Source organism: Rhinopithecus bieti, unplaced genomic scaffold, assembly GCF_001698545.2.
Source record: "Rhinopithecus bieti isolate Rb0 unplaced genomic scaffold, ASM169854v2 scaffold_21412, whole genome shotgun sequence".
NCBI classification, from domain to species: domain Eukaryota; kingdom Metazoa; phylum Chordata; class Mammalia; order Primates; family Cercopithecidae; genus Rhinopithecus; species Rhinopithecus bieti.
The window spans coordinates 2813420-2827269 of NW_016811643.1; the positions used below are offsets into that span (position 1 = coordinate 2813420).

Below are 13850 nucleotides of genomic sequence, written 5' to 3' on the forward strand. Positions count from 1 at the left end.
ATTGATTAGAGACTTAAATGTTAGACCTAATACCATAAAAACCCTAGAAGAAAATCTAGGTAGTACCATTCAGGACATAGGCATGGGCAAGGACTTCATGTCTAAAACACCAAAAGCAATGGCAGCAAAAGCCAAAATTGACAAATGGGATCTAATTAAACTAAAGAGCTTCTGCACAGCAAAAGAAACTACCATCAGAGTGAACAGGAAACCTACAGAATAGGAGAAAAGTTTTGCAATCTACTCATCTGACAAAGGGCTAATATCCAGAATCTACGAATAACTCAAACAAATTTACAAGAAAAAAACAACCCCATCAAAAAGTGGGCGAAGGATATGGACAGACACTTCTCAACAGAAGACATTTCTGCAGCCAACAGACACATGAAAAAATGCTCATCATCACTGGCCATCAGAGAAATGCAAATCAAAACCACAATGAGATACCATCTCACACCTGTTAGAATGGTGATCATTAAAAAGTCAGGAAACAACAGATGCTGGAGAGCATGTGGACAAATAGGAATGCTTTTACACTGTTGGTGGGACTGTAAACTAGTTCAACCATTGTGGAAGACAGTGTGGCAATTCCTTAAGGATCTAGAACTAGAAGTACCATTTGACCCAGCCATCCCATTATTGCGTATATACCCAAAGGATTATAAATCATGCTACTATAAAGACACATGCACACATATGTTTATTGTGGCACTATTCACAATAGCAAAGACTTGGAACCAACCCAAATGTCCATCAGTGAGAGACTGGATTAAGAAAATGTGGCACATATACACCATGGAATACTGTACAGCCATAAAAAAGGATGAGTTCATGTCCTTTGTAGTGACATGGATGAAGCTGGAAACCATCATTCTCAGCAAACTATTGCAAGGACAAAAAACCTAACACCCACACGTTCTCACTCGTAGGTGGAAATTGAACAATGGGAACACTTGGACACAGGAAGGGGAACATCACACACTGGGGCCTGTCGTGGGGTGGGGGGAGTAGGGGAGGGATAACATTAGGAGATATACCTAATGTAAATGATGAGTTAATGGGTGCAGCACACCAACATAGCACATGTATACATATGTAACAAACCTGCACATTGTGCACATGTACCCTAGAATTTAAAGTATAATACAAATAAATAAATAAATAATTGCCAAGTCTGTTGCCAAGCATTTGGCTTGGGCTGTTGGTGGAACCGACAGCTATCTATGGCTCTAAGATTTTTGTTTTTCCTGAAGCCTCAAGACAGTAACATCCTAATTGTGTCAAGATATAAACTCCATGAGTGATATACAATTTAATTGTCTTATCCATTCAAACTTCAGTCATTCAAATATTTATTAGGCCTTAAATTTATGAGGCCTTAAATATATCAGAGATGGAATTCTTGTGCTCAAGTATTATAGGATGAGAGCAACAGGACAGGAGACCAAGTGTGAAGGACCAGCACTAAGTATCTTTATTGTCTCCTCTCTCTAAACTCAATTTTTAACAGCCCAGCACTGCCAGAATTCCCATCTCAATTCCCATCTCATACATAGTTATGGCCTGGTTTTATGGTGACTGATTCAGAATTTTCTGAGGACTTAGTCGGAAGTCTAACTGCAGTCTATTTTGATGTCTTGCTGCTTCTAGTCTCCTGACTCTAGCTGACCTATGTTTCTAAGTGTCTGCTATTCCCAGCAATATCACCCACAGAAAAGGGAGTGTGAAGATATAAGAATCTGAAGATGACATCTGTATCCATCGTGATTAGAAAGTACCCAGGTTAGTATCTGACCAAAGGAAAGAAGTTCAGTAAATAACTGTCATTGATACTAAATCCTAAATTTTCTGAATGGCGTGTTACTGTTTCCCTCTAGTTTTAGCTTATAACCTCAGGTATAGACAGTGCTCCAATGCCATAGATCCTCTCCCTAGTGTAGAACAGATCTCTGGGTGGTCTTGGACTGACATGGTTCTCCCCTTGTTTTTAGTTCTAAAGAATTATAGAATGTGCAGGGAATACAACATCCTGAGACACGAAAGAACTGGATGGAACAGACCGGCTCTGCTTTAGTTCTCCCTAGAAACAGGATGTCTTTCAATGTTTTAGCTTAGGGTGTCATGCTGCCTCAGGAACAAAACCCAGAGGGGTCTTTCTAGGGTCCCTCAAGTGTGGCTCAAATGTGGCACACACCCAGGTGAAACTCAACCTATCCTGGTCAACTTTCTTGAGCCTTGGGGGACCAGCTTGGCATGAATTCTAGCCTATTGCCCTTTGCTGCCTACCTGTAAATAATAAATCTGCTTCATGTAAATTGTGTGGGTGTTTTGTCTCATAAGCCTCTGACAAGTTAGTAACCATTGCATGGTGAAACTACTTCACACCCAGAGCCTTGTGTTGTAATACCCCTAAGGTTCCACATCTTAACTTTTAACCTTTATTTTAGGTCGTAACTTTTGTTCTGCTCCCAGAGTAAAACATTTCTATATGCCTTGTTCTTTCCTATACTTTCCTTGATATGCCAGACATCAGATGTAATGGTAATTGAGCTGAAGTGTTTCAAGTAGAAATAAGACTTCCCAAAGAAGAAGCAACACAAGACATGGGGTCAAGCTGGAACAAAGTCTAAGAATGCAGGAGTATAGGATTGTTGGTAAGGGTGGGCTTTACTTGAACAAACATTCACTTTAGAAATGGCCTTGCAGTTTTTGCCCATTCAGTATGATGTTGGCTGTTGGTTTGTCATATATGGCTCTAATTTAAGATATGCGTCTTCAGTACTTAGAGGTTTTAAACCTGAAGGGATGTTGAATTTTATCAAAAACATTTTCTGCCTCTATTGAGATAATCATGTAGTTGTCTTTAGTTTTGTTTATGTGATGAACCACATACTGAATAGGCAAAAGCTGGAAGCATTCCCCTTGAAAACTGGCACAAGACAAGGATGCCCTCTTTCACCGTGCCTATTCAACATAGAACTAGAAGTTCTGGCCAGAGCAATCAGGCAAGAGAAAAGAAAAAAAGGGCATACAAATAGGAATAGACAAAGTCAAACTATCCCTGTTTGCAGATGATATGATTCTATATCTAGAAAATCCCATTGTCTCAATCCCAAAGCTTCTTAAGCTGGTAAGTAACTTCAAAGTCTCAGGATACAAAAGAAATGTGCAAAAATCACTAGCATTCCTATATACCAGTCAAGCCAGGGGCCAAATCATGAACTCACTCCCATTCACAATTGCCACGAACAAGGATCAAATGCCTAGGAATACAACTAAGAAAGGAAATGAAAGATCTCTACAAGGAAAACTCCAAACCACTGCTTAAAGTAATCAGAGATGACACAAATGGAAAAACATTCCACACTTATGGATAGGAAGAGTCAATACTGTGAAAATGGCCACAAAGCAATTTATATATTCAATGCTATTCCATTAAACTACCATTGGCATTCTTCATAGAAGTGGTAAAAGCTATTAGGTTGGTGAAAAAGCAATTGCAGTTTTTACAATTATTTTCAATAGCAAAAACCATAATTACTTTTGCATCAACCTAATATTTTAAAATTCATGTGGAACCAAGTAAGAGTCCAAATAGCCAAGGCAATCCTCAGCAAACACAAAGCTGCAGGCATTACCCTACCCAACTTCAAACTATACTACAGGGCTATAGTAACCAAAACAGCATATTACTGGTACAAAAACAGACATATAGAGCAATGAAACAGGATAGAGAACTCAGAAATAAGACTGCACACCTACAACGATCTGATCTCCAACAAACCTGACAAAAACAAGCAATGAAGAAAGAATTTAGTAAGTAGTGCTGGGAGAACTGGCTAGCCATATGCAGAAAGTTGAAACTGGATTCCTTCTTTACGCCTTATACAAAAATTAACTCAAGATGGATTAAAGACTTAAATGTCAAAGCTAAAACTGTAAAAACCCTGGAATATAACCAGTGCAATACCATTCAGGACATAGGCATGGGCAAAGATTTCATGATAAAGATGCCAAAAGCAATTGCAGCAAAAGCAAAAATTGATAAATGGGACCTAATTAAACTGAAGATCTTCTGCACAGCAAAAGGAACTATCAGAGTAAACAGAAAACCTATAGAGTGGGAGAAAAATTTTGCAAACTATGCATCTGACAAAGGTCTAATAGCCAGCACCTATAAGGAACTTAAGTTTACAAGAAAAAAAAAAAAATTAAAAAGTGGGCAAAAGATATGAACAGGCACTTTTGAAAAGAAGATATATGTGGCCAATAAACTTATGAAAACAGCCTCAACATCACTGATCATTAGAGAAATGCAAATCAAAACCACAATGAGATACCATGTTAGTCAGATGGCTATTATTAAAAGTCTAAAATAACAGATGCTGGCAAGTTTGTAGAGAAAAAGGAACACTTATACGCAGTTGATGGGAGTATAAATTGGTTCAACCATTGTGGAAGACAGAGTGGCAATTCCTGAAAGACCTAGAGACAGAAATATCATTCAACTCAGCAACCCCATTACTGAGTGTATACCCAAAGGAATATAAATCGTTCTATTACAAAGCCACATGTATGCATATGTTCACTGAAACACTCTTCACAATAGCAAAGACACGGAATCAACCTAAATTCCCACCAATGATAGACTGGATAAGGAAAATGTGGTACATATATACCATGGAATACTCTGCAGCCGTAAAAAAGAACAAAGTCATGTGCTTTGCAAGGAAATGGATAGAGCTGGAGGTCATTATCCTTAGCAAATTAACACAGGAACAGAAAACCAAAAACTGTATGTTCCCACTTATAAGTGGGAGCTAAATGATGAGAACATATGGACACAGAGGAGAACACCACATACTGGGGCCTACCAGAGGGTAGGAGGAAGGAGAGGATCAGGAAAAATAATGGATACCAGGCTTAATACCTGGGTGATGAAATAGTCTGTACAACAAAGCTCCATGACACACATTTACTTATGTAACAAACCTGCACATCCTCCACATGTACCCATGAACTTAAAAGTTAAAAAAAGCCTCCTACTTCCTTTTCAACAGGATAGAATTCTTGGTCCAGTTTTTCCTGTAGAAATATCAACTTAAAAAAAAACATGAGAAGATCACCTTTGTTTTAGGATTTATGGTATCTTACCCCTCTCTCCCACTCCTTTGGTCATGAAAGAATACCATGCATGAGAGAGTTTAGCTCTTGTTCCTGAAAATATTCTCCTTGATGGTTTGCTTTGTCATGGGAAGTTGGCAGCTTGACATAAGCTTGTTTCTGCTTCTCATAGGAATGCTAATGATTTTTGCACATTTCTTTTGTATCCTGAGACTTTGAAGTTGCTTATCAGCTTAAGAAGCTTTGGGATTGAGACAATGGGGTTTTCTGGATATAGAATCATGTCGTCTGCAAACAGGGATAGTTTGACTTTCTCTATTCCTATTTGTATGCCCTTTTTTTCTTTCTCTTGCCTGATTGCTGTGGCCAGAACTTCTAATTCTATGTTGAATAGGCACAGTGAAAGAGGGCATCCTTGTCTTGTGCCAGTTTTCAAGGGGAATGCTTCCAGCTTTTGCCTATTCAGTATGTGGTTCATCACATAAACTAGCCTCCTCACCATTGTTCAAGGCTAAGGGCACCTAAATAAAGAGCATGATTGCCTCGTTTGGCTGATTACCAAAGTATTTAGGTTCATAAGAGTAAAAAAGGGAAGCAGCAGCCTCAGTCCGCAACATCTGCCCATGCAATTATGCTTTAGAGACTGTGGAGGTTGTCATGCTTGAACACATCTGAGCAGCAGGAGATAGGTCAAATTAGGAGTGAGGAGACGTAAGTGCAGTACAGGCTCCAGTGTAGAAAGATGAGGGGAATGTATAGTCTGTAATGAGGCAATCTAAAAATGGTTTATTCTCAAGTGGTAGCCCAACAATGAGGCAATTTCTCTGGTTCTTCAACTCTTCAAGAGAATAATCATAAAAGATTTATAAATAATCCCATTTCTATGGAACACTGAATCTGAGAGGAGAAAGCAGCCTTTAGAAGCAAGCTATCCTAGCACTGTGGATAGATGTCATTCTTACTGCCAGAATGATTGGGCAAGATAACATATGGAATCATTAAAGAGAGAAAGTGAATTTGTGCCTCTACTAAAAAGGTTTACAGAGTAGTACTGACTATAGATTTTCCTTCCTGTCTTTGATTGGTAGGAGTGGGTATGTAGAGAAGTACAATGTATCAAGCTTCTTAGGATTGATTAAAGAGGCAGAAATACTATGAATGATATGAAATATAAGGTTTATTATAGGTATGAGACCTTAGGTCAGCAGGGCTAACAGCCAGGAAGAAAACATGGATGTGATTTGACAGAAAGTAAGAATTAAACAGGAGCCAGGATGGACTGGAATACACAAGGACAGCCGAGAGTCTATTTCTGTCATTCATTATTTCAAACCTTGACAATGCCGGTGATTTTCAAAAGGAGCTGGTACTGTTTACCATAGAGCTGCACAATGTACCTAATCTAGGACTTGGAGAAACAGAAGGAAGGGATTTAAACAGCAGATGATGCCCCAAGCCAATGAGGTGAACCTGCAATCAATGGTAAGGAGCATGAGCTGCAGCAGTACCAGATTCTCTACGCTGACCTTCAGAGAATGGTTGCTGCTTCATTTCTGCCTTCTGGCATCACAAAACTATATTTTGTGGCCAGCCTAGCCAGAAACCACAGAGGGAAGGGAAGTCTGGGTAACATGGTTCCAGCTTGGTCAAGATGACATAGTACAAAGCCCCTCTGGCATTAAACACATCTGATAAGTCTCGGCTGAACTAAATGGAGAATATTAGTGGCTCCTCTAAGTAAAAGTCCATTATCTCACCTATTTTCTCTATCACATATCTAATTATCTTTCTAATTTAGCTATTCCAAGGGGCAAAATTTATTCCCTTTCCCTCATACTTGTATCCCTTGAATGGTTATATATCTATTAATCACATTCATCTTTATCCAACTTATTTCAACAATCAGGACTGAGACAGGAAGTAATATTCTTACAGAAAGATGCTCATTCCAACTCATCATTGCTAGTCATATAACTGGACACTTGGGCTATTTGTTCCATGTGAACTTACTTTCTCTAGTTGCTGAAAACAAAAGTAGTCAACCGTATTTCCTAAAAAGGAGATTAGTTTATTTTAAAACACTGAAGACATAATACTGGTTTGTGTTGGTCAGGCAATATTTCCAGAAGGTCATATCCCTCAGATTTAGGCTTTTATTCTCAGATTTTCTACAGAGGCATTTCTCAGGGCCAATACCTGAACTTCTAGAGTACAACCAGAGAAGGTCCTGACAGCCAGGGCCTCTTACTAAGCCTCTCTAGCAGGATACAGGCTACTATGCCATGAATATAACTTTGAGGCTTGCAAATGATAGAAAGGAAAAAAATCGTTCTCCAAAAGCCTCCATTCTGACTGGCCAAATATTCAGGAATGGCAGGACAGTGTATAATTTATGAAGGATGGTCACACTGAACTATGGAGACAAAGAAGAACATCCCAAATAATTCCCTAGGGAATTCTTTTCATTTCTTCTGTGACCAATTCTACTCTGTCTGCAAATTCTGAACTCACCATTTACCTCAGGGAGATGTCAAATCAGATCAGAGACAAAATACATCCAATTCTTATCTTTTCAGTTCAAAAGTCTTGATCACAAAATACAGAAAAGAGTTCTATAAGGATCTAAAGTGGTAGAATAGGTTTTTCTTCCTGGCTTCAGATTAGGTTAAGCACAAAATATCCTCTGGTGCCTGGCAGTAGAGGAGACATTCGTTGGAATCAGCACACCCCCAACACCCTCAAGCTGAGGCTTCCAAGACTCCCAGTGCTGTGGGGTGAATTCTGAGTGCTCCTGGGACACAGTGAGATGAGGAGCTTGGCTGAGAGCAAGAATGATCATACTGGTCAGTTTGTACAGAGTCCTGCAGTCAGGATGAAGGATGGGTTCCAGACAGATGTGGACCAGCTGGTCTCTTCCAGGATCCTATGACTGATTTCAGTGGATCAACAATACCAGAGAATCCAGGAGGTCAATGCCCACAGGTCATGATGTGAGGGGGCACCATATATTACAGAACAAGACATGTCTGGGTCAAAGGCCAGACAAGGAACAATAAGCAGAAAGCATTCCTCTTTCATGTGACTTCCTTTGTGACAATTTTGTAAAATCCCACTTCATCCTCTACTGCAGTTTTAAATCTAACACAGGAAGGTGACAGGAAAACTCCTGGGGGTGTTTTGAAAATTGTATCAGAATGAATTATAAACTGGAATTGACTAAGATCAATGTTAATTGGACTTGGTAGAATGTGGCTGTCATCTATGATTCATTTTATGTTTATTCAAAGACCCACTCTGGCTGATGTAGAAAAACCTGAAGCCAATTATATTTTTACATAACTGGGTCTGTGGCTATAAGATTTATGCTTGTTTTACAAGGAATTGTCTAGGGGTGTTTTGATTTTACCAACACAGAGCTGATTAGGTGGGTGTAACTCTAGTTGAAAAGCCTCAGATGTACATGAGTGGGTGCCAGGCAGCCAAGGGGAGCAGAGAAAAGCTGGCTTTTTTAATACAACTTTCTGCAGAGAAGCAAATGGAGGGATGTTTCTAAAGCCAAGGTCAGTACATTCATTAGTCATGATGAGAACATTCTCTGGCCTTTCCTGGAACTTGTTCCAGTTACTCTTCTCACATTATCATTACCTCCAACCCCCAGTGCCTTTTAGTGTATGGTAAGTATTAAGAGGCATGTTTTTATTCTTTATGTGCCAGGCACTATAGAAGCATTTTACGTTATCACATTCTTATAAAAAATCTGTAAGAGGCTGCCATTAGTTTCATTTTCAAGAGGAAACTGAGGCTTACATTATACAACATGTCTGGTCTGACAGATACTGTTTCAGGTCCATCTCTGCTCTTTGATTTCAGAGCAGAGGTTCTTAGCCACCTGTTAAGAACATAAAATCACAACAATGCCTGCTCTCTCAATTGTCTCCCAATCTTTACTTTTTCCGTGAAGACCTGTAGACTCAAAAGAGGCTGATGGTAGTGTATTTTATTCCCACTTTAAGTGTTAGTGATGGGAAAGAAACATTTGTGTGACAGGGAAATGTGACATTGGCTTTGAATAAGAGATTCAATTGTTGGACTTATTTGTCTTATCTTCATAATATGCATTCTCCAGTGTATATTCCCTTCCATCCTGTTTGGAGATAACACCTTCACCATGAAAAGGCCTACCCATGATTACTGCTGACAGTGGGACTAAATGCTGTAATGTGCTTCAGCTCATACCCCAAGTATAATAGAACTTGTCATGAGTGATTGTCCCTGGGTGAAATAGTAGCATACGCACAAGTGATATTCTCTTTATCTGCTATCATTCAACACCATGTGAAGACACTAGAGATGATTGGTGTTTGGTCTTGGTCTGTGGTAGACCCAGCAGACCATCCAGGGAAAAATACTTTGGTATGGGGTTTCTAAGGTTATTCTTTCAGAAAGTTCTTAGTGTAATACTAATCCTACTAGTTTTAATTAAGACCAGGTTTTAAGAGCCCTCACGCTATATGCACACTCTGCTTTACATGGTATAAAAGGATTTTAGGCATTATGCCAAGGAGATATCCTGTGACAAAAGTTCCTGGTCACTTTCCTCAGCCCTGGTGCTATTGCTGGACTTGAATATCATCTTCTCCAATGCCTGGGCTCATGATTAGGAGATCATCTATAAAATAAGTTTCTGGCTCAGACTTTTATTTGGAGTTGAGGAAAAGATACTAATCACTAGATGACATTTGGCACTAAAATTATGTTCATAGAAGCCTATCTTCTCTCAGTAGTTAGATTCAGACATTGGACTGCAGAGACCTTGAAAAAGATGGAGGAATGACCACCTCATGTCAAGACAATAGAGAAAATTAAAATGTGACTCAACTTGGTCCTGGAGTTAGGCATAGATTGAGGATGTAGAAATTTAGAACTAGTCAGGGGTTCAAGGGTTTAGACTAAACTTTAGAAAAGAGCTCATGCAATTACAGTTTCCTCCATTTTTGGTAGGGGTGGAGGTGGGGGTCGTGGGAGTGATATTAAGTTTATATGCTAGCTGTGGTTTGATTACTGGCTTCTTTAGAATTTTGTCTTTAAAACACTAAAGCAACTTATTTTAATCTACAATCGGTCACTTTAGCCTTCTTAGATGTTATTGTTTGTAAATGTAGTTAAATGATTTAAAATTGGAAACATCTGAGAACTAAAATGTACGTAATCATAATTCTGGATCACTAGGATTGGGAGTGACTGCTTCATTCTACTTGTCCACTTGTCATGCATTGCCACAAAATTCCTGCAGGTTTCTGGCCTGAAGTAGTCCTCATTACAGAACCTTTGTGATCAGTGAATAATGGAAGTGGTCAAATCATAATTCAGAAGTAGCAACAAGAATTATCCAGTGAGATCTGGAAGCATTTCAAAGTTTACAAGCACCACAGGACTTCCATCTATTCTCATCACCTTTGGCTTATCAGTTACCCCAACCCCCTTCACAATCCCGTTACCTTCTTCCCTCTATGCCATTTCGTTATTTTGGTGTGGCTCCTATCTACCAGATATGCCAATCTCAGGGCCTCTGAAATGGAATCTTCTAATGCCCTTCTCTGTCTACTCTTCCCTGCTCTCAGCTAACCCTATTATTAGGAGATTAAGAATATTGCAAACTCATCTGTCTAAATGGGGCAAGACTTGGTTTGAGGATTTTAATTCCTGCGGGTGGTAAGGTCTCACTCCAAGTCCTATTAAGATTTCTCATACTTATATTATTTTTATGCTCAACTGAAGGCCTTTTCTGGGGCAAGCCAAAAGGTCAGAAAAGCTTGTCAACAGTTGAGATTTTCCAGAACTTTACTAACAGAATTTGTAAACTGCCCAAGATGTTAGAACATAATTCTGCCTTCTAGAAATTCTGCTTTATAACATTCTACAAAGAGGAATGAAGTTTTATACCAAAAAAGTAAAGGATAAAAATTATCTTATTTTCTGTAGCCTGTATGCTTATGTTGCCTGATTTTATAGTTAAACAGGGAATTGTAGTACAAAACTCATGCCACGATTTTCTTCACTTTCAGATATTAGGTCTATACTGTATAGAAAATCCATGATCAAACAGAATAGACTTTAGGATTGCTCTTAGACTCTTATCCTCAAAGTTCAGGTAGGACCCAGACATTTCATGGGCTTCCCCAGTTAGAGCTTTGTCCTGTCATGACTAAGTATTATATGCCCCATAAGAAAAGATAACTATTGAGTACTGAGTTTAATACCTACGTGATGAAATAATCTGTACAACATATCCTTGTGACATGAGTTTACCTATGTAACAAACCTTTACATGTATTCCTGAACCTAAAATAAAAAGATACAGAACAGTCACCTGGTTTGAGTCCTTGCCTTAATATGGAGAAGAGTCTCTCGGATCTGCTTGGTGCGGACAGCATAGACAATTGGGTTGAGGATAGGTGGGATGAGGAGGTAAATGTTGGCCAAAAGGATATGGATATGGGGAGGCACACGATGGCCAAAGCGGTGTGTGAGAGGAAACAGCAATGGGGATGTAGAAAACGAGGATGGCACAGATGTGAGAGCCACATGTCCCTAAGGTTTTAAGCCTGGCTTCAGAGGTGGCCAAGCCCATTACAGCCCTGAAAATCATCACATAGGAGGCAGTGATGGCCAGTGAATCCAGGATTAATACCAGGAAGCCAATCCCCATTCCATATAAGTTGTTGACCCTTGTGTCACCACATGCCAAGGCGACCACAGCCATGTGCTCACAGTAGGAATGGGCAATGATTTGGGTCTGGTAAAGGGGTAACCTCAGGTGAATCATTAGGGGCAGAGGTCCAATGTAGATTACCCCCCAGAGGAGGGCAGCCAGTCCCAAACGACCTGCCACAGCATGGGTGAGCAACCAGGTATGGTGCAGTGGGTCACAGATGGCCACATAGCGATCAAAAGCCATGGCAAGGAAGATGCCTGACTCAACAGTGGCAAAGCAATGAATGAAGAACATCTGGGCCAAACAGGCATTCACATCAATGTTATGGGCACCAAACCAGAAGATGGCCAGTAGTTTGGGCATGGTAGAGGTTGACAGGACCAAGTCAACGACAGCCAACATGCACAGGAAAAAGTACATGGGCTGGTGCAGGCTGTGCTCCATCCTTACTACTGCCAGGATGGTCATGTTCCCCAGCACAGCTACCAGGTACATGGAGCCAAAGGGGATGGAGAGCCAGATGTGCAGGGATTCCAGGCCAGGGATGCCAGTGAGCTGGAAAGAGGTAGGCACAGAGCAGGCATTATTAGGGGTTAACATATTCAGGGACCTGGGGTTCCAGGAGACAGGAGCTCTTAGTTTCAGATTTTTACTCTTATGAGTGATACTGCTTCTGGGAACTGTAGACTAGATTCTCATTTCCATCCAGGGTGACTGGTGGTGCCTATAATAAAGAAGAGTTCTGAATGCCAACTTGAAAAAAAATCATTTCGTGTTTTATAAAATAAATTATCCATAACAATACCTGCTATTAAGTGTAGAAATAGGCATGCTCATGATTTTTACTAAATCACCCTACCACACTGTAAAAATCCCCAACATTATGCATCCCTTTTAACTCATAATTTTACTCAAAGGAACTTTTTCTGAAGGAAACAAAATACGAAAGAGTTCTACATGTAATAGTTAAATGTAAATCCATGTAATGTGTTTAGCCAGTGCCTGCATATGCTTCTCTTATCACTGATCAATAGCAACACTCACTAATAAAAAACATATTGATTAGATGTTTGCAACAAATTTTTTACTAATGTCAAGTTGGAATAATGTGCCCACAAATAAAGCATTGTTTAAATTCTAGTACATCCATTCAGTGAATTAGATTATATTGATATTTTAAAAGATAAGCACTTCCTGGTATAATGTTCACATCATAGTATAATATATCAGGGAATAGCAGGAGGCAGATTAAACTATGGTTTAATTGTATTAAAGTGTATGATGTGAGAGAGAAACATACACCCTTAAATAGAAAACTGTCTAGGCAGATTTGGACCCAGCTTTTTTCTGTTGATTTTGGGTGGATGAGATTTGTGCTTTTTTAAATTATGCCTTCAAAAATGATCAAGAGCTTTTAAAATAAGGTTATAAAATATCAAAACCTGCTAAAAATGTAAAGAGAAAATGTGCTATGGTAAATGTACTAAGGAAGCACATTACCTTTTCTCTGAATGGGTTTAACATTGGTTTGTTCAGATTGTCAAATCTAGTTGATCAAAGATATTTAGCACAGGACCCACTTTTTTTGAGACAGTCTTGCTCTGTCACCAGGCCAGAGTGCAGTAGTGCAATCTTGGCTCACTGCAACCTCCGCCTCCCGGGTTCAAGTTATTCTCCTGCCTCAGCATCCCACGTAGCTGGGACTACAGGTACATGCCACCACACCCAGCTAACTTTTATATTTTCAGTAGAGATGGGGTTTCACCATGTTGGCCAGGATGGTCTTGATCTCTTGACCTCATGATCCACTCACATTTAAAGTTGCCCAGACTTGATGGTTAAACAAAATGAAAATGGATATGAGTTTTTAAGAAATGTTTACTCTAAGGACAGGATCTGTTTACTCTAAGGACAGGGTCTATAAGTTTTCCTGGCCAGAATCTTAATATCACCTATAATTTGAGATAAAAAAGAAATACATCAAAAAAAAAAAAAAAAAAAAAAAAAAAAA

The 13850-nt window shown here is 39.4% G+C and overlaps 1 protein-coding gene across 1 annotated transcript; it reads right to left on the bottom strand.

Moving 5' to 3' along the window:
* Positions 1-11490: 11490 nt before the first annotated feature.
* Positions 11491-12439, bottom strand: LOC108543731 (olfactory receptor 52M1-like). The gene is given in 2 exon segments (XM_017894328.1): positions 11491-11656; positions 11658-12439. Coding segments are annotated over 2 exon segments (948 nt in total).
* Positions 12440-13850: the final 1411 nt, after the last annotated feature.